Source organism: Chiloscyllium punctatum, chromosome 4 (genome assembly GCF_047496795.1).
Source record: "Chiloscyllium punctatum isolate Juve2018m chromosome 4, sChiPun1.3, whole genome shotgun sequence".
Taxonomy (NCBI): domain Eukaryota; kingdom Metazoa; phylum Chordata; class Chondrichthyes; order Orectolobiformes; family Hemiscylliidae; genus Chiloscyllium; species Chiloscyllium punctatum.
The window spans coordinates 13,817,302-13,843,519 of record NC_092742.1 but is presented as its reverse complement, the minus strand read 5'-3'; the positions used below and the strand labels follow the sequence as shown (position 1 = coordinate 13,843,519).

General features: G+C 41.2%; 1 protein-coding gene across 2 annotated transcripts in view; it reads right to left on the bottom strand.

Annotated features, from left to right (window-relative positions):
• The window catches only part of gtf2a1 (general transcription factor IIA, 1), a 68,863-nt gene extending 44,342 nt beyond the window's left edge, over nucleotides 1–24,521 (bottom strand). For both annotated transcript variants that reach the window (XM_072568111.1, XM_072568112.1), the window contains exon 1: nucleotides 24,306–24,521. In XM_072568111.1, coding sequence (XP_072424212.1) covers nucleotides 24,306–24,335 — 30 coding nt within the window. In that variant the 5' untranslated portion in view covers nucleotides 24,336–24,521. The remainder of the gene's footprint in view (nucleotides 1–24,305) is intronic.
• Between the last annotated feature and the right edge of the window lie 1,697 nt (nucleotides 24,522–26,218).

Sequence of the window (26,218 nt, the reverse complement as noted above, 5' to 3'; positions counted from 1 at the left end):
TAATTCACAATAGACAGTGAGAGTAGCTGAAAAGCAGCAAAAGCACTGGAGAGATTAGGAGTTTGAACAAAAATGAGCATGGAACCAGGGTCAATAATGCATTTGTCGATGCTGTCAGTGGAAAAGCAGGTTAGGTGTAAAATTGGATATGGCAAATACAGACGGGCCCGGGTTAGGATAGGTCTTAGTGAAGTTGTCGGAATGAAAATCATTTTAAAAAGCAAAAGTGTAGCCAACAAGAGAATCAAGTGTTAAGATTAGTGTGAAGGTTTGAACGGAAAAAGATTTGAGACTAGAGGACAAAAGGAGAAAGCAAGCAATCTAAATCCAATATTCCCAATGTTGGATGACAGAGTATGAGTAAACATTCTACTCTATTATCTTGATTTTCATAGCTTGGAAGCAGACCATTCAGCCTTTTGAGTCCACACCGACCATCTGAAGACCAGCCCACCCAGATCTATCCCATTCCTGTAACCCTGCATTTCCCATGGCTAATCAACCTAAACAGCATATTGCTGTACACTATGGGCAACGCACCATGGTCAAATCCACCTAACCCGTACATTTTTGAACTGCAGGAGGAAACCGGAGCACCTGCAGAAAACCCACGCAGACACAGGGAGAACATGGATACTCCACATAAACCCGGGTCTCCGGCACTGTGAGGAAGCAGTGACAACCACTGAACCACCTATCATACCTGTGCCGATTTTGAGTGACTAGATTCCATTTTAATTGTTTTGAGGCAATGGCACTGGAAGTGACATTTTTGATGTTATTCACAGGTGTCTCTGTGTTAATTGGATTTTTTTTCTTCTTATACATTTTGTCCTACATTTTTACAATCTGTGTCCAAATTATATCAGTGTTAAATTCGGCCTGCCACTTGATTAGCTGAACATTAAATCTATTCCATAAGGCATTTCATTTCCCTTGAGAGGTGGTCGGCTGCAGAGAGGATGTTTTCCACTTGTAGGGCAACCTAGAATGAGATCACATCTTTAGGATAAGTGGCAGTAAGGATGAAAAAGTACTTCTCTCAAAAGTTTATCTATGGAATTCACTACCACAAAGTGTGGTGGTTCCTGGCACATTGAAGAAGGAGATTGATTTTTAATTAGTAATGGGTTGAAGGGTTATGGACCATATACAGGGAAATGGGTTTGAAGCCAAGATGAGTTCAGCCATGATCTTATCAAATGACAAAGCAGACTCATGGAACTGAACTGCCAACTCCTGCTCCTAGTTCTTATATTATACACCATATAATATTACATTATATGGAATAAAAGCACTGAATAGTCATTCTTCTGCTAAAAATAAAAACAAAACATGCCATCCTTTGGACCTTAATGTAGCTTCTGGATTAAATATTTAAAATATGAAAATCTCCCTGCTAAAGACTGCACTAACCTCCACAATGGACTGCACTGGACTTTTGTGCACTGCTTATTTTGCGAATTCATTTATTTTGTATTAAAATGCACATAACGTTTCTAACCATTTCTACTATTAATACTTGAGCTTACTTCCTGTTGTCTACAACTTGCTTTTTTCCTGTACTATCGTTATTTAATTATTCTGAACTCTCTTCATACAACTAAACCTCGTGATTGCTGTTTCCTTGCATGCATTAAGCATATCTTCTTGATGTCCATAATGGCTCATTGCCCAGGATGTAACTAAGCTATGTCAGCCAAGACATTTTTCCAATTCGTACTGAACTAGCATATTTCAACAATGTTGGTTGTATTGATGAAAACAAAGGCCGTGGTGTCAAAGATCTTTCATCCTACAGTCCTCAGGACAGAGAGAAGAACATCAAATTTCAAAAGGGAGAAACAACTTATGTGGCTTGAGAAAAGGGTGCTCATTGCTCGAAAGTCAATTCTGATTGTTTGAGACATTGCCATGGGGAATGAAACAGTTGTTGGGACCCACAGGACATGTACATAGCTATAAAACAGAAATGAAATTCACATTACTCATTTCAAAGGTATACAGACTGTCCCTTTGGCTTGACGACAGCATCATATCAATGGAAAATACCACTTGCTGTTACTGCATAGTAGCAGCAAGAAGAAAATGTTAGAGGCTCTGGACACTGGGCGAAGGATATGGGCCCTGGCAACATTCCCCCAGCAGTAATACAGAAGATCTGTGCTCAAAAAATTAGCATGGCCCTCACCAAGCTGCTCCAGAATAGCAACAACACTGGCATTTGCCTGAACATGTAGAAAACTGTCCAGAAATGTCATGTACATTTGGACTAATTCAATCTTAAGTAGCAGCAATGTGTACCGTCTACAAGATACACTGCAGAAATTATCAAGGCTCCTTAGACATTACTTCCAAACACACGACCACTTCCATCTGCAAAGACAACAGCAGCTTTTACATGGCATAGGAAAACCATTAACCACTGTTAACGCATGGACTACAGCTCAGCACCACTTTCTCAAGGGATGAGAAATAAATGCAAAACCCGCATCCCATGAGTGAATGGGAAAAATATGACTAGCTTCACTGTTGTCAAATTATTTAGCTATTATAGTCTTCCATGGTAACAACATAGACTGGGTATTTTTAAAGCTCAAAGGTATCTTTGGCCCATTTGTCATTATGTGCAATCCATTGTGAGCAGTGATCTGATTGAGGTAGCTTTGATGCACCCTATTTCTGCACCAGGCTTGCACATTAAGCAAGTGTCTCAGGCCCTTTCTATAAGATTGCCAATAAGGGCAAAACTATAGCACATGGAACTCTAGAATATTGCCTAGGGAGACACCTTCTGGCAGAAAATGGTGAAGAACCAATCAATGAATTTCTCATGGAATATGTTGAGTAAAGGGAGCTTAACGTGACTGCCCCAGTTCAAAGTTAAGTCTGAGCTCGAATTGAAGTGCATCAAGGTAGATAAAAAAACTTTACATACAACAGACGGAAATGAAGAATTATGTTGCATGAGATACAATTGACCTTTGCAACTGTGGGATCGAGGAGGATTTTATTTGGTGCAGTTCAGTAAGCGCTGCTGAAAGGAGCTTATTGGTGGCCATGATTCTCTTTTGCTATACTAGCTTTCATTGTTAAATAGTCAGACAATAGATAACCAGGTTTAATATGGAGAAGAGACATCAGGAGAGACATTGGACGAGCGTAAGCAAGGAAATACACCCCACCAGAATGAAAGGAAGCAGATAAAAACTGGGAGTAGGGGCAAGAGGGCAATGTATCGATAACATCACTATAAAAGATGGAACAAATAGGCTGTGGGTTGTGTAATAACCATTCTTATCCAATCCAAAATAGAAATGCAAATAATGTTGAAATCAAATTAGTGCAATCATCTCTATATCTACCAAGTAAAAGCATTTTCTCCAGTTTGCAGTGTGTTAAGTGCATCAACTCACCTTCCCAAAGGTTTGGCAAATACAGAGCCTAAGATCTCATGGTGCAAAGGCAGAATTCCTACTTCTTCTGAGCCAGGAGGCCCGGGGTCAACACATACCCAATCCAGAGGTGTTTAACTAACATTTCTGAACAGGTTGATATTAGAAAACATCTAAAAAATATTTATAAAAACACTTAGCTTTCCATCAATGAAACTTGGTGCAGAACTCAATCTGGCAATCCAATCCAGTAAGAAAGTCACTACTGCAAGTGGCTAAAACAATGACCATGCTAACCAACTTAATATCTTGACAAAACTTTGATGGACAACCAAAATCAATGAAAAACAGTAAAGACAGTCTATCCAAGCTGCCTCACACTAACAGCTCTTTCAACTTCTTTCATCAAGCTCAATCTCTTCATTTGTCCCACTGCAGGAAAAGAATTTCCATCTTAGCTACCAATACTGATGTCTCCACAGTACCTCAACTGACACACCTGTAATCCCTGGTCTGGTTGCATTTGATCTGCAGGACAGACTGTGGACCAATCCCGAGACTCTACTAGGATCAAGCGCCTCACTAACATGATCCAACCCTCAGACTGGAATCAGACAAACCTCTTGTTTGACTGTAACAGGGACCTCTTTCTTGACTCTGGCAACAGCCCCTGACTAACCATAGTCCCCCTTGACCTCACTACAGACTGCTTCATTTTGACTTGCAGTCATAGTCATTTGGGTGAAGGTCATGCAGCATTCGCCACATAAGCTGCTGGCAGATGCTGTAGGTACTGACATAGACAGATGCCCTACAGTGGCATGTCCACCTTTTTGACTGTTCTGTGCTCCTCACTGTGATAAGGTGCTTGCCTATTCTTCTAGGCTAAAAATTAATGCAGGCCACAAAGTGTGGCAGCCCAAATAAGCAAGAAAGTGAGCAAGTATTCATCAAGCCAAGATGCATCCTATTTCAATGCATGAGTTGGTAGAAGAGCAGACGTGATGGTATGGTGAAGTTGGATAGTATATCGTGAGCCTGGTAGCTTGTCTATGTTGATTTGCATGCCGAATGGTTTCCAGCGAGCTGGTGGGGGCCACTTTGTGGTGGAGACAGAGTTGGTGAAGAAAGCTGGGGAAGGCAGTTGGTGAGCTGCAGCAGCTGGAGAATAGACATCAGTAGAGACATTGTTCAGTGTCTCAGGGAAGAAGAGAATCTGAACTGTTAACCAGGCTAACAAATACACAGAAATAAGTATTCACTGTTCAATAACAAGATTCTGAAGTTACAGCTTAAAGTTTATTGGGAAAATTGGGAACTTTTCTTGACATTGTGAGTCCTATGTTTTAATTCTCACCACATTTTCACTGTCAACAACTATTTTGGGTGAGGCAAAAATAAATTGGAGGGTGTTTTAAGAAATTTTACCTAAAATAAACAAAATGCTACTCAATAGCTCTGACAGTATTCATGAAGAAGAAACATTGCTCATGTTTCAGCTTGACAATCCTGGATTTGTGCAAAGTCATGGACCCAAAGCATTAACTCCGCTCCTTTGTTTTGTTTTGATATCTTCATATCCACAATTTTTTCCTTTTGTGCTCTGAAATGCTTTTTAAACAGGTGAAGTTCATATTTATAGTAGTTTAGTTGGCTTCATTTATATGTTGGCTATATTTACTGCAAGGTAACTGCACTGCAATTAGAATGTAACTGTGCACTATCATCTGTAATAGCATGCATTTAATCTACATTAATCCTGACATGGGGCATTACAACTGGGCAATGAACACTTTGCGTTTCAGTGTATAGGTGTCAGCATGCTATCCTTAGTCTGCCTGAACCTTAAAACAGCTATAACTATTGGACACGGCTCCTGGCTGGAAACTTGTGGATACTTGGCGTGTCCTGGGAAAGTACATGTGCAAGACGTGTCATGAGCTAGCTCCGGGCTTTAATGATTAAGCAGCAGCTGGTGAAACTACACCACATTTTCAAGGTTGAGTGCTACATTGGAAGAGATTCAGAAGAAAAGTCTTTGATCTGAAATGTTAACTTTATCTCACTCTTCACAGTCGGTGCCAGACCTACTGAGTATTTCCAACAATTTCAGTTTATCGGTTTCAGAATATTTTGCTTTAGATGTAGAGGAAAGTGGCATTATAGTGAGAGATACACACAAAGTTTAAGTTTTGTAATCTACTTTTACCTGCATAATTTTTATATAAATATAAATTTGGCTTGAGGACAACAGATGGTTTGAATATTGAGAAGGAGATAGCTGGATTCAGACAAAGCCAAAGCAAAGCCTGAAGGGGGTGGATCTCAAAAATTTCAATTGTCTTTTTGACAAAACTCCATTTAAAAAGGAGTGGGGAGTCCTCCCAGTGTGGTTGATAACATTTCTCAAACATTACTAAACCTGATGATCTGACAGTTTCATCAACTGTGGTTTGTAGAACTTTGCTGTGTGCAAGCTGTTTATCCTGCCTTCCTACAAAACAACTATGACTAGAATTTGAAGTCTTTTATTATTGGAGATGGTGAAAGATGCTATTAAGTGCAAGTTCTTTTCATCATTTCAATTTGCTGAGATAAGAGCACCTTGGGAAACGAACACTGCAAGGATGAAAATGATGTAAATCTTCAGATGGGTGAAGATGCAAGTTCCACAATCAAAGTATTGTAATGAACATAGAACATTCCAGCGCAGTACTGGCCCTTCGGCCCTCGATGTTGCGCCGACCTGTGACATTAATCTGAAGCCCATCTAACCTATGCAATTCCATTCTCATCCATATGCCTATCCAATGAGCATTTAAATGCTCTTAAAGTTGGCAGGTCTGCTACTGTTGCAGGCAATGCGTTCCACATCCCTACTACTCACTTGAGTAAAGGAACTACCTCTGACATCTGTCCTATATCTATCACCCTACAATTTGAAGCTATGTACTGTCATGCTAGCCAATGAAGGAGAGACAGCTATGGATATGTAACATTCATAATATTTGATATCAAAATACAACCCTAATGAAATAGATTATAAAACACATTTAAATTTACAGTGTGTTGTAAAAAAATAACATTATGTTCTCTCCTTTCATATGCCACTGACTTGAATAACAGTAATAAGAAAATTGAAGTTAGTCATTTATTCCCACATCCAAATAGCTTCTAGCTACAGAACAGCCAACCAAACTTAACATCAAAAACACCTACAATTATGGCAACAGCTGATCTGATTACTGTTCCAATGTTCAGGTGTCACTAATTCAATCAGTGCAATGGCAAGACATAAACACACAAGCCCAGACAAGTAGCTAGCTGACACATTAAACATGGTGTAGACTGGGAAAGGAACTTAGTTAGATGCTATCTCTGTCTATGCATTTGCCAGCCAGTTGTTTCCTCCAGTCATAGACATGTACAGCATGAAAACAGACCCTTCGGTCCAACTTGTCCACGCCGACCTGATATCATAAACTAATCTAGTCCCATTTGCCTATTCCTTCCTACTTATATATCCATCCAAATGCCTTTTAAATGTTGTAATTGTATCAGTCTCCACCACTTCCTCTAGCAGCTCATTCTATACAAGCACCACCCTCTGTGTGAAAAGTTTCCCCTTGGTTACCTTTTAAATCCTTCCCCTCTCATTCTAAACAGGAGACTGAAGTTGCAGGTTTAGTGAGCACAATATATGAAAGCCTGGTCAGAGTCAGTTCAAATTCAAATGCACTAACTCAAGGTAATTTGTTGCATTACAAAAAAGCCAAACATTACACAGTTTTAAGTTCCAAATGACAAAGGTTACAGGAATCTCAACTTCAAATTTTTAATTTTTTTTTAATATCGCTCCATCTCAAACAATAATAATAAATAATTCATAATAAAAGCACTAACTCTCCCTAGTTAGTGGTCACATATATGCTCAAAAGCAGAGGTGATGTTCTCATAAAAGGTGATCTGAGATTACTGACCTCCAACAACCATAACCAGCTTGTTACGTGCCAGATATGACTCCAACCAGCAGACAGTTTGCCCCTGATACCCATTGATTCCCACTTTGCTGGGGAACCTTGATGCCACACTCAGCCAAATGTGGCCTTGACGTCAAGAGCTTTCACTTTGGAATTCAGCTCTTTCATCCGTATTTGAACCAAGTCTGTAATGAGATTAGGAGCTGAGTGGTCCTGGCAGAATCCAAACTGGGTGTCACTGGGTGCTGCTTGTTTATGACATCTTATATCACTTTGCTGATGATTGAGAGTAGACTGACGGAACAGCATTTGGCTAGGTTGGATTTGTCCTTTCTGTGTACAGGACGTACCTGGGCAATTTTCCACATGGTGCAAAGAACTTGGCTAGGGACGTTGGAGTTTCTGGACACATGTCTTCAGTACTATTGCCAAAATGTTGCCAGGGCCCATAGCCTTAGCAATATCCAGTGCCTTCACCTGTTTCACGATAGCACATGGAGTGAACTGAATTGTCTGAAGACTGGTATTGTGAAACACTGGAGCAGGCTGAGATGAATCATCTGCTGGGCAACTGTTCAATACCATTCACGACTGGATGGGCAGGACTGCAGAGCTTGGATTTGATCCACTGATCTCTTGATAGCCTTAAGAAAAAATTACTGATCTGAGGGATTTTTGAAATTTTCTTTCAGTCCTAACAGCTTTTTTTGGGATGAGCACTCCAGATTTCCAGGAACATTTCTGCATTGTACCATCTCCCAACATCATATTCAAATAGTCTAGGCCATGTAGTTAAAAAAAAGTTGTTTCTTTGTTCTAAAGCCCTTCCACCAGACGAAACTGTTTCCATGCTCCCCATCCAACAGGTTAATAATCTGAAATACTTCACTTAAATCATTCTTTAACTTCGCACGTTCAATGGAATACAAGCCTGGTTTATAAACGGTCTTTCTCCAAGGTAACCATCCTGAAGAGGAATTCAGAGATTTGAATGTAATAACCTGGACTATACGAAACTGCAGTTTCTTACAATGTCTACACAATGTGAAGTGCTTTGGAACAACCTGAATCTCTAAAAAAAGCATTATGCACAGTTCCTTATTAAATCGGACTTGATGATAATCAACTGAGCGTCCATGTCCTCTTTTGTACAGAATGTTGAAGATTTACAACAAAGCAACCCTTTCTCTTTGGTCCTAAATTGCTGACGCCTTATTGAGACTGAACCCTTTTGTTTTTAAGAACTTAGAAAGGGGAAATGTACTTTTCACAGTCAGCCAATCAATCTCCCTTAAACATTTTCTAAGTTTCGAAGATCTCACAACTCATCCATCTACACGATATAGATTATTAACACACTGAATCTAGTTATGTGAATAGTTCCAGAGTCATCAAGAAATTATACTGGATTTGAAATATTAACTCTTTCTTTCTTCACAGATACTGCCAAGCCTGCTGAGTTGCTCCAGCATTCTGTTTTGACTCTATTGACTAAGCGCCTAGTTTACTCAAACTCTTTTCATAGGATAACCTACTGGCCACAGAAATCAGTATATTAAAGTTATGGTCTTCTGAATTTCATCTAAGCTCATTGGCAGAGATTTTGAGCATCGAGATTAGTGGTATAGCTTTTCAAGAACAAGAAGATGGCTTAGATTTCACCCATGTTTAGTACAAAGTGCAGTTTATTTATTCCTTTTCTTAAAAATAAAACTTCTTAGAAATTGGTTGGAGAAGGTGATGCTGCTCCAGTCCTCGGGTGTGATCTTAGGGAGTTCCAGGATTGTGACCCAACAATAATGAAGGAACAGCAATATAGTTGCAAGTCAGGACTGTGTGGGGCTTAGAGGGGAATTTGCAGGTGGCAGTGTTGACATGCCTCTGCTATTTCTAGGTGGCAAAGGCTGCAGGTTTAGAAGGTGCTGTGGAAGGAGCCTTGGCGAGTTACTGAAATACTTGTAAATCTTACAGAATGCACACTGCCATTACTGTGTATAGGTGGTGAAGGGCACAGCACCTTCTCATGCAATGACAAAAGGTGTTAGACTTGCTCATTCTCTTCCATTCTCCTCACTATCCCATGCCCCAGACATTTTTCACATGTCGCAGTAATTTACTTGCACTTCATCCAATTTGGTTTACTGTATTTGCTGCTCACCATGTGGTCTCCTCTTCACTGCAGAAACAAAACGCAGACTGGGTAACTGCTTTGCAGAACATCCATGTTTTGCTTATAAAAATGACAAAGCTTCCAGACACCTATCACTTCAATACAGCACAGTGTTCCTATGCCAATATTCCTCTCTCAAGCCTGCTGCAGTGCTCAGAGAGCTCGACACAAGCTCTAGGAACAACATCTCATTTTCCACTTGGTGATTCTGCAGCCTCTAGGACTTAAAATTGGGACTCAATAATTTTAAAGCCTGATTACACCTTTCCATGTTTTTACCCTTCCCCACACCCTGGTTCTTTCATGACATGGGTTGCTTTCAATATAACCAAACCATTCTCACCCTCTCTCAAGCCTTTTATCACATAACATGCTTTCGCAAGTCTGATCTACTCTCAGCTCTCATTATCACTTACTCAGCTTCTCGCTGGTTTACTATTAGCCCTTGTCTGCCTATCTCTTTCATATCTCTCCCACCCTCTTTGGGCTCCATCTCCACTTATCAATTCCCACATTTTTCTAGCTTTTCTAGACTTCATTTAGTTCTGATGAAGAATCACTGGCCTCGAAACATTAACTGCTTTCTCCCCACAGATGCCGCCAAACCTGCTGAGTTTCTCCACCAATTTCTGTTCCTATTTTGATTCTGTGATGATCACAAGTTTTTAAAGAAAAATGTTTAACAAACCAAAATTATTCTGCATCTACACTCATCTCTGTAAATTCTAGCAAAAAACTTGTGATTACAAATTATAAATCTTACGCCTTCAATTTCATTCCAAAAGTTCCAAATTAAGTGAAACTACTGCAGAGTGCAGAGAAGAGGTTAAAAATACAATTACTCTGCATATCAGTCTGCCCAGGCTTGTGATTATTCTTAGTACATAGATAAATAATCAAATTGCTACTTCTGTTGCCACAGCAAGACTGCACATTCAGAAAATGTTGGAAAACTTTAGCTCTGGGTCTGATAGCATCCAAAGACCAAAAAAAGCAATCATTTTTCTCAGTCAGATTTGAAAAATTCTATTTCTAGTATTTTCTATTTTAATTTGATATTTCTAACAACTGTATTCTTCTCCAATCTCTCTCTCGAGTTGGATGATGTAATACTAGTACTTACATAGAGTCCATGAAATCATAGCTTTAAGAATTAAATCATTTTTTTGTTTGCATTGACGACATTCATTTTCAACTCAAAGATAGATAATTTATTTTTTTAAAAGTCTTGAAAATTTATTTCTAATTGTATAATTCAAATGAAAATTAGAATCATAGAGTCCCGACAGGGTGGAAGCAGGCCATTCGGTTCATCGGGTTCACACTGACACTCTAAAGAACATCCACTCCTTACCCTATAACCTACATTTCCCATGGTTAACTTTCAAATTTTAAAAAATTCATTTGTGGGACTTGGTCATCAATGGCTAGGCAGCATTGATAGCCATCCCTATTTACCTTTGAGAAGGTGGTGGTGAGCTGCCTTCTTGAATCACTGCAGTCCACTTGCTGTGGGTTGACCTGCAATGCAACTGGGAGTGAATTCCAGGGTTTTGACCCACCGACAGTGAAGGACAGTGGTATATTTCCAACTCAGGGTAGTGAGTGACTTGGAGGGGAACTTTCAGGTGATGGTGTTCCCAAGTACCTGCTGTCTTCGTTCTTCTCGGTAGAAGTGAGTGTGGGTTTGGATGGTGCTAAGGATCTTTAGTGAATTTCTGCAGTTCACCTTGTAAATAGTACACACTTCTGCTACTGAGTGCCAGTGGTGGACGGAGTGAATGTCTGTAGATGTGCCAACTAAGCAGGTTGCTTTGTTCTGGATAGTGTCAAGCTTCTTGAGTGTTGTTGAAGCTGCATCTATCCAGACAAGTGGAGAGTATTTCATCACACTGACTTGTATCTTGTAGATGGACTTTGGGGTGTCAGGAGGTGAGTTACTCGCTGCAGTATCCCCAGTCTCTGACCTGTTCTTGTAGCCACTGTGTTTATGTGGTGAGTCCAGTTGAGTGTCTGGTCAATGGTAACTCCCAAGGATGTTGATAGTGGGGGCTTCAATGATTGGAATACTGTTAGATGTCATGGGGCAGTGGTTAGAGTGTCTCTTATTGGTGATGGCCATTGTCTGGCATTTGTGTGGCGCAAATGTTACTTGCCACTTGTAGGCCCAAGCCTGGATACTGTCCAAAACTTGTTGCATTTGAGCACGGACTGCTTCAGTGTCCAAGGAGTCGCCAATGGTGCTGACCACTGTGCAATCATCGACGAACATCCTAACTTCTGACCTTATGACAGAGAATAGGTCATTGATGAAGCAGCTGAAGACTGTTGGCCCCAGGACACTACCCTGAGGAGCTTCTGCAGCGATATCCTGGAGCTGAGATGACTGATCCTCCACAACCACAACCATCTTCCTTTGTGTCAGGCATGACTCCAACCAGCAGAGTGTTTGCCCCTTGATACCCATTGATTATAGTTTTGCCAGGGCTCCTTGATGCCATACTCGGTCAAGTGCGGCCTTGATATCAAGGGCTGTCACTCTCCCCTCCCCTTGGAATTCTGCTCTTTTGTCCATGTTTGAACCGAGGCTGTAATGAGATCAGGAGCTAACTAAACTGGGTGCGGTTGAGCAGGCTGTTTCTGAGCAGATGCTGTTGGATAGCATTGTTGATGACCCCTTCCATCACTTTACTGATTGGGCAGTAATTGGCCGGATTAGATTTGTCCTGCTTTTTGTGTACAGAACATAGCTGGGCAAATTTCCACATTGTCGGGTAGATGCCAGCGTTATAACTGTACCAGAAAAGCTTGGTTAGGGGAGCAGCAAGTTCTGCAGCACACATCTTCAGTACTACTGCCGGAATGTTATCAGGGCCCATTGCCTTTGCAGCATCCAGCTGTTTCTTGATATCACGTGGAGTGAATCAAATTGGCTAGAGACTGGTATCTGTGATGCCGGGGACCACTGGAGGAGCCCGAGATGGATCATCCGTTGGGCACTTCTGACTGAAGATTGCTACGAATGTATCATCCTTATCTTTTGCACTGATGTGCTGGGCTCCTCCATCATTGAGGATGGGGATAATTGTGGAGCCTCCTCCTCCAGTGAGTTGTTTTAATTGTCCACCACCATTCACGACTGGATGTGGAAGGACTGCAGAGCTTCGATCTGATCCACTGGTTGTGGGATCGCTTAGCTCTGCCTATCACTTGCTTTATGCTGTTTGGCACAGAAGTAGCCCTACATTTCTCACAGTTAATTCACCTAACCTGCACAGCTGTGGACATTATGAGCAGTTTCACCTGACTAATCCACGTAAACAGCCCATGTGTGGACTGTAGGAGGAAACCAGAACACCTGGAGGAAGCCCATGCAGGCAGGGAGAGAATGTGCAGTCAGTTGCCAGAGGGCTGATTCGAATTTGGGTCCCTGGCGCTATGAGGTAGCAGTGCTGACTGCTGAGCCCAAATAGTGTAGAGAAAATGGAAATATATCCAAGTAACCCCACTTCTTCATTTGCTTTGCCTTGAGGCAACCTTTCAGTTTATTTCTTGCTGAGTGCCTTTTACTAACTCCTACCACACTCGTCTTGATGTGAAAGTAGGAGAAACTTGATATGGAGGTACATGACTCCAGCTTGACAGCTCAGGAACATCAACATGGAGGCCTGTGCCAGAAGAGCGTGTTAAGAAAACCAATCTGATTATCTGTTTACCTCCATTTCTGACTGCTAAAATGTTTTCCTTCAATGATAAGAAACATCTTCTGAGAGGCAATCAGAGTATTACGAATGCCAATTCTGAAATATTCTTGAATGTACCATTTCTTGCAACCTGCCCTTTGAAGAATTATTCTTGCCAACATTTCAGCTGATTTTTAGCCAATCTAGCTATTCCTAATCCAAAAGTTTGTTTCCCTAATTTCTTGATTACACACAGCAGAAAGCATACTAAAGCTTTTTGAATAATGTGGTCACAGATTACAGGAGACCGCATCGAGTAGTTCTGGTTGACAGCCAATTTTCTTCACTTTAAAACAAACCATCTTTGCTCCCATGACTGAAACTTTGATGAGGTTAATGATCTCCTCAGCTCTCAGGATTTCTTTTGCCACTTTCAGATTTAGAAAATCATGTTGATTATGGATCTGCCAGTTCTGAAACATAATGGGATTCAGGATAAATGTGTTCAGCCAAGATTGCAATCTGACATAAGAGCAACATGGGCTAATACAATTTCCAGCATTGCTCAACAGGAAATATCTTGGTAGCTGGTTCCCTTATTTTTCCACAACGTAATAAGCTTTGCATCATGTGTATCCAGAGTCACTGACCCTCCATCCAGCAGGGCCAGAGGTCTATGTAAATGCAGGATTGCTGTTTTCCCCACAGTTGATGAGTTCACACAGCTGGTCAAATGTCCCTCAATTTGAGGATGAGATCTACTCAGTCACAGGTTTCACGTGACTGAAATGCTGATTCTCAACCCACAGACCTTTAGATTCATGGGACAAGCTATCTCATAAGATAGAGATCTGCAGTTCAGGATGTGCTTCTTTTAATTTCCTATTCTGCCAGTGCTTTGCCTCAGGATTAAGGTATTTGGATTCAACATATAGGAACATAAGTGCAGTAGTCAGCCATTCAACCACTCGAGGCTGCTGTGCCATTTTGGATCATGGCTGTTCATGCACCTCAATGATTTATGCCAGCACTATTCCCACATTCCTGATTGTATTCGTAATTAAAACTTGCATAGCCTTCTGAGGTGAGAATTCCAAGCATTAACCATGCTCTGAGTGAAGAGGTTTCTCATCTTAGAAACAGGAAAATACAAGGAATAGACCATTCAGCTTTCAAGCTTGCTCAACCATTCAAAACGATCAGGGCTGATCGAAGGTACTCAGTAGTAACCTGTTCCCACTTTCTCACCAGGCTTTGGAAACAATTTACCCCCAAGAACCCCAATAAAAATGTACAATATTTTGGCCTTAACCACATTGTGGTAGAGAATTTCAGATGCTCCTTGTTTGGGGTGTGGAAATTTCTCCACTCAATCCTATCTTAGACTATGACCTATTTCGGGAATCCTTAGTCACCAGGAATATCCTTCCTGCTTTTAGATGTCTTGTTCGGTTAGAATTTTGTAAGTGTCTGCGAGATAGCACCTCATTTTCTAAATTCCAGTCTCTCTTCATACATCAATCCTGCCATTCCAAGAATCAGCCTGGTATTTGTGCAGAGCCAGAATATCCTTCCTCAGATAATGGCAACTAAAGCAGCTCAATAGTTGAGGTATGGTCTCATACCTTCATTAATGATCTAGTGCTATTAGCGCTAGCCTATTAATATAGACTCTCTGCTAAAGTTCTGGGATCCTGAGTTCAAATTCCACCATGAATTCAATTCAAAACAAAACAAAAAGTCTGGAATTCAAAATCTACTGATGACCTTTGCTGACCCGTTAGGGAAGTACATAAACCACCCTCACCTGGTCTGGCCTATATGCGACTCCAGGCCCACAGCAATGTGGCTGACTCTCAACTGACCTCTGAAATGCCTAGCAAGCCACTCAGTTCAAGGACAGCTAGGACCAGGCAATATCAATGTGGGCCAGCCAGCAATACCCACATCCCATGAGTCAATGAAAAAATATCCCGTTTCATTGCACAAAGACATCCCTGCTCTTATATTAGAATCCTCATACCAAGGCTAACATACCACTTGGCCTTCTGCCACATCTGCATCTTGCTTTCAGTGACTGATGCACAAGAACATCCAGACCTCTTGCATTGACCATTTTCACAATCGATCGCTATTCCGATAATAATCTGCCTTCCTGTTTTTGTTACCATAGTAAATAACGTCACATTATACATCATGTCACACACTTTTCCACTTACTCAACATGTCTAAAGCAAAGGCCTAAATTGAGACTGTGGCCCCTGGCTCTACAACTCACAGCCAAGGGAAACCTCCTTTCTGCATCTACTCTAACAAAATTCTTAAAGGGACTGAGTTTTTAAGAGATTGCCTCTCATTCTTCTAAACTCAAAAGAATACAGGACAGTCCACAATCCCAGGAATCAGTCTAATGAACGTCTGCTGTACTTCCTGCACAACAAATCTATCTTTCCTTAAGTGAGAGATTATGGTAGTGGTAGAATCCCTACCTCTGGGCTAGAAGATCCAAATTCAACTCCCACTTGCCTCGTATGTGCCATAGGCGAAAGTGAGAACTACAGATGTTGGAAATCAGAGTCAAGATTAGAGCGGTGCTGGAAAAGCACAGCAGGTCAGGCAGCATCCAAGGAGCAGGAATATCAACATTTCGGGCAAAAGCCCTTCATCAGGAAACGTCGATTTTTCCTGCTCCTTGGAGGCTGCCTGATCTGCTGGGCTTTTCCAGCATCACTCTAATCTTGATTCATATGTGCCATAATATGTCTTTTATGTTGTTATAGAAATAAGTTTTTCAAAAGCAAGAGGAACAGAATGGCAAAATACTCCAAGAGCAGTCTAATCATTGTTTTCTGTTCTCTGGTGTATATCAACTTGATATGCAACTGAAACTAAGATGTCTTTACTCCTATGCTCAAATTCTTTTGCGATAAAGACTAACATACCATTTGTTTTCCAAATCGCTCACTAAACCAGCTTGCTTGCTTTCAGCTACTTATGGAGGACATCGCAACCAATTTGTACATCAACAGCACCAGGGTCCCAGATTCAATTCCAGCCTCAGGCAACTTTCTGTGTGGAGTTTACAAATTCTCTTGTGTCTGCGGGTTTCCTCCGGATGCTCCGGTTTCCTCCCACAGTCCAAAGATGTGCAGTCAGGTGAATTGGCCATGCTAAATTGCCCATCGTGTTAGGTGCAACAGTCAGAGGGAAATGGGACTGGGTGGGTTACTCTTCAGAGGGTCGGTGTGGACTTGTTGCACCAAAGGGCCTGTTTCCACAATGTAGGGAATTAATTTAATCTAATCTAATCAACAATTTATTTAGACAACTGAAAAAATATCATGCTTTCGTTCCTCCAACTAAACCTCACCGATCCACTGTGTAATCCATCTGCCACACACCTGCCCACATATTCAGTCTATCCAAATGGACTCTTTGCATCTTCCTGAACACTCATTCCCATCAAATTTGGTACCATCTAAGAACTGAAATAATTCAATTTGTCCTCATTGAAATGTAGATAGTGGAAAGATTAGGGCCTGAGCACTAATCCTTGCAGTACACATGGTCACAGCCCAAGAATGACCCATCTATTCCTCCTGGGTTTTTTTGGATGGTAACTAATTCACATTCCATGTTAGTGTATTAACCACAATTCTTTAGTTTTGTTTACTAATCTCCAGTGAGAAGTGAATCAAGAGCCTTCTGAAAATCCAAACATATCAACTGATTCCTCCTTATCAACACTTCTAGCAACATCCTTTAAAAATCAGGTTTGTCAGACATTATTTCACCTTAGCTTCATCCAAACAAACTCAACACCCTTTTCTTCTGGTCAACGATCCTTACAAATGTACTGATCCCACCTCTTATAATCAGCCTGCTTTTCCTTCCTAAATATTCTTCAGAGTTCAGTTCTCAGATTTAGTCACCCTGCAGCCATGTCTCAATCATATCAATTAAATTATACTTCTACCAGCACCATCAATTAACCTAACTTGTTACAAATTCTGCATGCATTCAAAAAGAACACTTAATTCTGCCTTTTTCATATTACTCTGTAATTTGATCCTGGTTATATTTGGCACTTCCCATTACCAGCTTTGATTTTCTTCTGAACTTCCCAAGTTACCAAACCCTGACAAGCGATCTTAAATCCCCTTAAAAAGCACTAGCAGATTTCCTCAGAGAATATTAATCCTAGTGCTGTTGCGATACAACTAGTCCTCCTCGGGCAACATTTAAAAGGTATCTGGATGGGTATATGAATAGGAAGGGTTTTGGGAGGGGGGGGGGGATAATTGCCGGGTGCTGGCAAGTGGGACTAGATTAGGTTGGAATATCCGGTCGACATGGGCGAGTTAGACCGAAGGTTAAAAATGTGTTGCTGGAAAAGCACAGCAGGTCAGGCAGCATCAAAGGAACAAGAGAATCGACGTTTCGGGTATAAGCCCTTCTTCAGGATTCCTGAAGGGCTTATGCCCGAAATGTCAATTCTCCTGTTCCTTTGATGCTGCCTGACCTGCTGCACTTTTCCAGCAACACATTTTTAAGCTCTGATCTCCAGCATCTGCAGTCCTCACTTTCTCTGAGTTAGACCGAAGGGTCTGTTTCTGTGCTGTACATCTCTATGACTGGTCACACCTACCCCAGAATGGTCCTAGGTCCCAGCAATCCAACCTAAAGATGTCCAATCTTGCACCATTAGTTCAGTCACATGTTCAAAGTCAAATCTATATTCAATAGCACTTGATGTTGGGAGTAATCCTGAGATTGCTACCGTACAGATCTTGAATGGGACCCAAAATCTACTTTCTCCAGGACTTTTTTTCCTATATCATTGATACCACTGAGATGCCAAGCACCACTCTGGTTCTTCACCTTCATGTAAACAAATGCCCTGCAGTAACACCAGGGAGGCAACATTCCATTCTGCAGTCTCAATTACTGGCACAGAAACAATTGGCACTTTCACATTTTCAGTGTAGCTTGGTGAATAAGTTATTATTTTAACCAATTCGTAGCAAGCTCCTCCTGGCATTGTCATTTCTACCACACTTCAACGAGAGCTTCATTGTCTTGGTAGCTTTTTTTTCTCCTCTTGGACCTTGCCCATTTAAGTGTTGAGAAAAAAAGAGCCAGAGAGTGTCGAAGTTTGTAGTCAACCAGATATTGCGTCCAGTTCATTAGGTGATTGTGCAGGGATTATGCCAGAATGCTTATAAAGCTAGCTTCCAGCAGGACACTACTGCCTGTTCCATGTTCCTCCCACTGAATCCAGAGAACGCAAAAAATTGCTTGTGAAATATTTGAGTTCATTTCACTGATAATAGACCCTGTCTCACTATTGTACAGGACTAAGCTGACAACAAATACTCTGTAGCTATTCTAAAATGAACCTGCTCAGGCATGTTATGACATACCCAGAACAGGTAAGGCTGAACCAGGATCTTTGGACCCGTAGGTTGGGACATGACCATTGCACCACATGAGCCCTAAAGTGGAACCAGCTCAACCCTCGTGATGCTCAAACCCAGGCCTCTACAGATTGGATCTGAACACCAGCAGAACAAACAACTGGGATATATTATCATACTACAACCAGTCTGCAGACAGACTTCTGTTGTCAAGCACTTACTGCTGTAGTCTATTGAAACTAGAGCTTGCACAGATAATCCATCACCTTTTGAGGTAATAAATAGCTGAACAGGTTAGATACTTTTATTAATTTGAGTTTAGAAGAATGAGATTATTGAAACAGAATTTGAAAAGGCATGACAGGATTAGGTTTGACTAGTGTGGAAAATGTCAAAGTTACAGAATAAGGGAAGACATTTAAACAGACATGCAGGAATTTCTTCTCCCACAGGTTACTGAATGCTGGGAATCCTCTATTCCAGAGTGTTGTGAAGACAGGGTCTGTGATAGCATTTTTAAGAGGTGGGAAACCAGTTTTTTTTTGAAGCATCAAGAGTTGATGTCTATGTTGAGCTGGCATGAAAGAGAAATTTGCAGTCTGGGGTAGATCAGCTATAATCTTGTTTAGAAGCAGAGTTTAAAAATCACATGACACCAGGTTATAGTTCAAGAGGTTTATTTGAAATTGCAAGCTTTCAGAGGGACCCTCCTTTGTCAGGTACAGTGAGAGGACACACTGACAGTTTAAAGGCAAAGATCAAAAGATCATTATTTGGTGTAAGTGGAGTGAACAAATTTAAAATTGATGATAGAGAACTGTTAGAAAGGAGATGCAAGTTTCGATTAAGATGCAAATATCAGATCTCTCTGCTTGTACATTGCCTGCGTGCCCTCTTTCACTGCAATTCAAAATGAGGAACCGCTCCAAAAGTTTAAGATTTCAAAGAACAAAAAATTACTGCACAGGAACAGGCCCTTCAAGCCTGCGCTGATCGAGATCCTCTATTTAAACCTGTCTCTTATTTTCTAAGGATCTGTGTCCCTCTGGTCCCTGCACCACCTTAAACATTATGCCCACCTCTACCAGCAACACATTCCAGGGACCCACCATCCTCTGTATAAAGAACTTTCCACACAGATCTCCCTTAAACTTTTCCCTCACCTTGAACTTGTGACCCTTAGTAATTAAGTCCACCACTATGGGAAAAAGCTTCCTGCTATCCACCCTGTCTATACCTCATGATTTTAGAGACATAAATCAGGTCCCCTCAAACCTCCATCTTTCTAATGAAAATAACCCTAATCTACTGAACCTCTCTTCACAGTGTCCTCCATACCAGGCAACATCTTGGTGTATCTCCTATGCACCCTCTCCAAAGCATCCACATCCTTTGGGTAATGTGACAGCAAAACTATGCAAAATTCCAAATGGAGGCAAACCAAAGTCCTTTACCACTATAACATGACCTGCCAACTCATTCAATATCCCATCTGATAAAGGAAAGCATGCCATATGCCTTCTTGACCACTATCAATGCCCATTACCACCTTCAAGGTACAATAGACCTGAACACCCAGATCTCCCTGTACAGTTTCACCAAGGCTTTTCCATTTACCATATTGTTTACTTTTGAATTGGATCTTACAAAATGCATCACCTTGCATTTGTCAGGCTTGAACTCCATCTGCCATTTCTCTGCCAAACTACACTGTATTATGCTGTATTCTCTTACAGTCCCCTTCACTATCTGTTACTCCACCAATCTTAGTGTCATCGGCAAGCTTGCTCATCAGAGCACCTATCCCTTCCTCCAAATCATTTATGTATATCACAAATAACCATAGTGCCAATACAATCACTGTGGAACACCACTGGTCAGTTCTCCATTGAGAAACACCCGTCCACTCCTGTCTCCTGCTGCAAGGAGCTATAGTTTCTCAGTATTGCAGATGCCACTTTAAGAAGGATGTAAACAAATTGGAGAGTGCAGAAATGATTTACAAGGTTGGTTCCAAAGACAAGGAGTTTGGTTAGGAGAAGGTTGGAGAGAAGGGGACATTTAGAGGTTTTCAAAATCTTGTGCACTAAAGTAGATAGGGAGAAACTGTCACCACTAGCAAAAAAGAACATTAGAGGGAATGATCTGCAAAAGGCACAATAGTGAAACAAAAAACAGTTTGCTGAGTGAAAAAGTTAAGGAATGGAATTCAATTGAGGAAGGCATCAGATGATTATTTGGATGGAAACCATAGGCAAGGATTTGGATAAAGCAGATGAGCACTGTTGCCTCGTGGCAACTTAAGTCACAGACACAATGGGCCACATAACACTTCTGATTCCAAAATTGCAGATGTGAATTGGAAATTTCCAAGGCACACAGGGCAGATGGAGTGGAAAAAACCAAATCATGTAAAAATTTAACATGGAAAAAAGAGCATCCACTTGAGAAAGACAAATCAAAAATGTTGTTAGTGGTGACAGAATAAGTACTGCTTAGGAGTTTGTGCCCAGAAAACAAACTAGGTTTTAACAATATTTTCAAGTTATATGACTTCTTTAAAGTAGTTGCAATATCCCAAGGTACTTCACAGGAGCATTATGAAACGAAGCATATCACAACATTTTAGGTCAGATGACAAAAATCTGATCAGAAGCAAGTCTTGAGTGCCTCTGAAAAGAGATAGGGAGAGAATTCCAGAGTTTGGGGAAAGAGACAGTAGAATCATAAGTGGTGAAGCAATTGTAATTGGGAAGGCACAAGAGGCCAGAGTTGGAGTGTCGGAGTCTAACAAGTTGCGGGGATAGAGGAGTGCATAGACGTTTGAATGGGAGCCAATGCAAATCAGCAATCACAGATGTGATGGACTTGCTGATTGAAGTTTAAGACAAGTAGTTGACGACACAAGTAGTTGGGTTTTAGTCAGCATCAAGTTTACCTAGTATAAAGTATGAGACACCCAGGTGTGTAGGCAATAGTCAGGTCTAGAAAGTACAACAAAAATGACTAAGTGTTAGCTTTTATGCAAAAGTAAGTGAAATTCAAAAGTGAGGAAGTAATGCATCTGTTCTACAGAATTTGCTCATTTCTTATTTGGAGTAGCATATGCAATTATAGGCATTGAACGTAAAATTTGTTTCAGAAGGGATACAACTTAATCTGCTATACCCAGGGAATCATAAGTTGCATAACATTGGCTTGTAACCTCTTGTTACAATGGCTGAGAACTATTAATGAAATAATTGAGGCAAACAGTGTAGAAAAGAAGCCATTTTGTTTGCTCAAAAGTCCATAGTACAGGGGCATAGTCTTAAAATGATTGCTACGTCAAAGCAAAAAAAATCAGAGCATAAATCAGAGGGTACCGAAAATCCAGCCTCCAAAATATCAGGAGCATTGCATCAATTTAAAATTTTGCCTAGCAAGAATGGCAAAGAGTAAAGTCTGATGAGTGGAGACAGTGTACAAACTAGCATGACCTAATTAAATAGCAGAAACAAGCAAAGAAACTAAATGATCTACTGGTGTTCCTCCTCCTTACAGGAACAGTTATACTTGGAGAAATTTTCTTAAATGCTGCCAGACTATTTTCAAAGAACTGTTTTAATTACAAGTCTCCTGAAAATGCTAAGAGCTTAAACTAATGTAAAGATGACATTTTAAAATAAGAGCAACAGTAAAATATCTAATTAAAACAAGACAACTATATTTACCTTAATGCTACATAGACATTTGTGTAGTTAGATGATTCGCCTCACTAAGACTGAGAATTAAATATTCTCCAACTGAAATTTGAAAAAGCTATCCAATTCATCCCACGGGCCTGCCCTTGTTGCCCACCATGTGCTATGCAAATTTAACCCTAGCTCCCACTTAAGTATTTCTGTACATTTAGAGAAAGTATCATTCTGGCTAGAGTTACCAACATTCCAATGGAATTAAAAAGTTGAATTGCTGAAAATCTGAAGCAAATGTTTCTCATCAGTATTTTCATTTTAGAAAAAAATGGTTTATATTGTTAATGCATCTTGGTTGAATTACAGATGCAAAGAAAAATGCTGTGCTGAAAAAGGGGCTGTTGCAGGTTAGAGTGCACATTCACAGACTGAACACTAGAGCTCACCGCTCAAGGAACGCTCACAGCCTCCCACAAGAAAAATAAAGAAAAAAATAAGACAATTAGGGATAAGGATAGAAGGCAAAGGAAGGTTTGTCAAGGTAGATGAGTCACAACATAAACAGATCAAGGGAACGCATGCCAGCAGGCTGTTTACCCTTGGGCCTTGCAGCTGCTGTTAAGCCTCCCTCTCCCTACTTGCTTGCACAGCCCTCACCAGTCTGGCCTCTTATACGCAGAGGGTCCCCCCCCAACCTCGTGACGTAGAGCTGGCAAGCACATCCCCACCATGCAACCGAGATTATAATAGAGGAGGCCGCCTAGCAGAGAGGGGAAAGACAGGAGAGAGGCGGAAGGCAGGCACAAACAGCAGGCCATCCTCCACCACAAAACATTAGCTTACGGAGCAGAGACGAGGGACTGCAGACACCAATTTACCAGACTTTCACCACAAAAGGCAGAGGAGGGTGAAAAACAGGAGTAAAATGTCTTCAGGGCCCTGAGAAAGGGGAAGAAAGCATCTCATGCCTCACCTTCAGACCAGCAACAGAATTCTTTTTAAAAAATCAGCCAGGAAACAAAATGGTTCATCAGCAAACAGTGCAGCCTCCATCACCCTGTGTTTCTCTAGAGGATTGTGTGTTGGTGTTTCAATTTTATTTTTAAAAATTGTTCACAAATAAGTTTATATTATTAAACTTGAAATCTGAAGTAAGTTTGTAATATTCAGAGATCTACCCAAAAATCAAAATCTTAGTGCTTTTCTTGGCTTCAAACTTGATCCACACACACCCACCCATGTATACAGCTAAAGTACCTCCTGAATTGTAATTTTCAGGCAAAAAAAAATCACCTCATGAATTTAGTTTTTTTATTAAATTACCATTCTTTATGATGTGCAACCCAACAATTGAATCTTCCTCCCCATTCCATTTCTTTCCCAAGCCACTTTAGCAAGCACCACAACTTAAAAAAAATGTTATTGCTAATCAAGACAAAAGAAATTGTCTGGAGAGACAGATGGAAAATGTGGGGTTTTTTTTTCCCTACATCTACCAGTAAAAAGTAAAACTCCAGCCACAGCTCTCAACAAAACAAAAACCCCCCACACAGTTTGTTCAAGATATGGCTTGCTTAGCTCCAGTTATTTAAAAAGGCCGTTGGGGGAAATAAGGAGTCAAATCTTGTTTTTTTAAAATAAAAATTGTTTAATTCCTTCAACCACCCCCCCCCCCACCCACCCCCCAACTTTCAAATTCCAACAAGTTCTCGCTTTGCTGAATTTTGCTTAAATTTCCCCAGGTCAAAGAAAAATAAACAAAACACTACTTTTCACCTTTGTTTTTTTTTCTAAGAAAAAAAAAGGAAGTAGAAATTTTTAAAAATCGTTTTCATCCCTGGGTAGTGGTTAAAACAGATTTTAATGAAAAGTATAAATGTTTTTTAAAAAATATATATATTATAATGGTTCCCATCTTAAAGTCTCTTTTATTTTCGGAGGATTAAAAAAACAACCACGCTCAACACACAAAAAAAATCTTACCACCGGGTTTGAGTTGGCCGAACTCGCCATGTGGATACGGAGGAGAATTTAAATGAAATATCCGGATGAGGTGGTTTGTTTTTTTTTTTTGGTCAAGAAAAAGATTTTCTTTTTAAAACAAAAATAAAAATCGACTAATATTGTATTTTTGGCGGTGCTGCCTGGAGCGGGCTTGGGAAAGCCGTCCGTCCTCTTCCAGCGAGCGCTTATATACTGCCGAATGGAGCTTCAATTGCCGCTATAGGGAGGGTCCGGCAAATGAGGCGCTGCGTCAGCGCCTTCCCTCCCTCCACCCCCAGTCATCTCGCGAGGGCACCCAGCGCCACATCCGGGTCTCGCTCCTCCCGCGGGCATGCCGGGCGTTGTAGTCTTTCATCCTCCCGCCGCCATGTTTAAGCCCCGGTTTCCACAACACCATCCATCATGGCATTCCCCACGGCTTACCGGCCCTCAGGAGAGACCCTGCCCCATCTACATTACCCCTCATTTCCCATGGCTAATCCACCTAGCCTGCACATTCTTTGGACACTCTGGGACAATTTTGCATGCCCAATCCACCCTGACCTGCGCATCTTTGGACACGATGGGACAATTTAGCAATCCTGGTGAAGAGGTTATGCTCAAAATATCAACTCTCCTGCTCATCGGATGCTGCCGGACTGGCTGTGCTTTTCCAGCACCACACTTTTTGACACTGATCTCCAGCATTTGCAGTCCACACTTTCTCCTAGTTGATTATAACCTTACTGGGAAGCGTCTTCCAAGAATGCCCACCTTGAAAAAGTTCACCTCCTCCTTCTATAAGAATCTCAGTGAGTCTCTCTCTCTCTCTCTCACTTCACCTCTTAGGTCATCTCCTCTGCCCTTAAGGTCTTCAGCTACATCCTGAAGCAGACCCACTACTACAGCCATATCTCCTTCCTCAACACCAGGCTACGCACCCAACTGATCACATTCCTGATGAAGAGCTTATGCTTGAAATGTTGATTCTCCTCCTCCCAGTGCTTTTCCAGCGCCACACTTTTTAACTAACAGCAATTTAGCGTGGCCAATCCACTCTGACCTGCTCATCTTTGGACACTATGGGGCAGTTTATCATTGCCAATTCACCCAGTCTGCACATCTGTTATTAGACTGTGGGAGGAAACTGGAGCACCTGGAGAGCAACCCGCACAGATACAGGGGAGAGCATGCAAGCCCCACACTGACAGCAACCCAAGGGTGGAATTGAACCCTAGTCCTTGGCAACAGTGCTAACCACTGAGCCACCATGCCAGGGGTCAAGCTGAGTTTGGGTTCCTCGTGGCATCTGCATCCAGCGCAGATTCATGGAGGCAGTGGTGGAGGCAGATTTGGGCCAAGAGTCTGCTGGTGCGGGATGTGGCAGCATGAGTGGTGGCTGCATTGGTGAGATCCAGTGAGGACTTACAGTGGCAGCAGTGTCGATCGACGAAGTCACGATTCTTGTTCCACCTGAACGTCAAGGGGATGCCACCATGGCTGAGCATTTAACAGGATGGACTGTAAAGTCGAACATAATTTCTTTTTTTTTCTGCCTTTATATTCTATGTTTTGATTTATTTTTCTGTATTTTAAGATGGTGCAGGTGAGTGGTGACACTATACAACGCTTTTCACTGTAGTTTGTAATAAAATGCACTTGATAATAAATCAGATCAATCAATAAATCTCTTGAGTTGAACATTCCCTTCACCAAGAGAGACTACACAAACCATGCTTGCACCTTGAACTGAGCATTCCTTTCCCCAGGAGAACATCTTTAAAAAAATCATAAATGCATCTCTAGCTGGGCCAGTAATTATTGTCAATCCCTAATTGCCCAGAGAACAGTTAAGAATCAACCACATTGCTATGGATCTGGAGTGATGTGTAAGCCAAACTAGGTAAGGATGG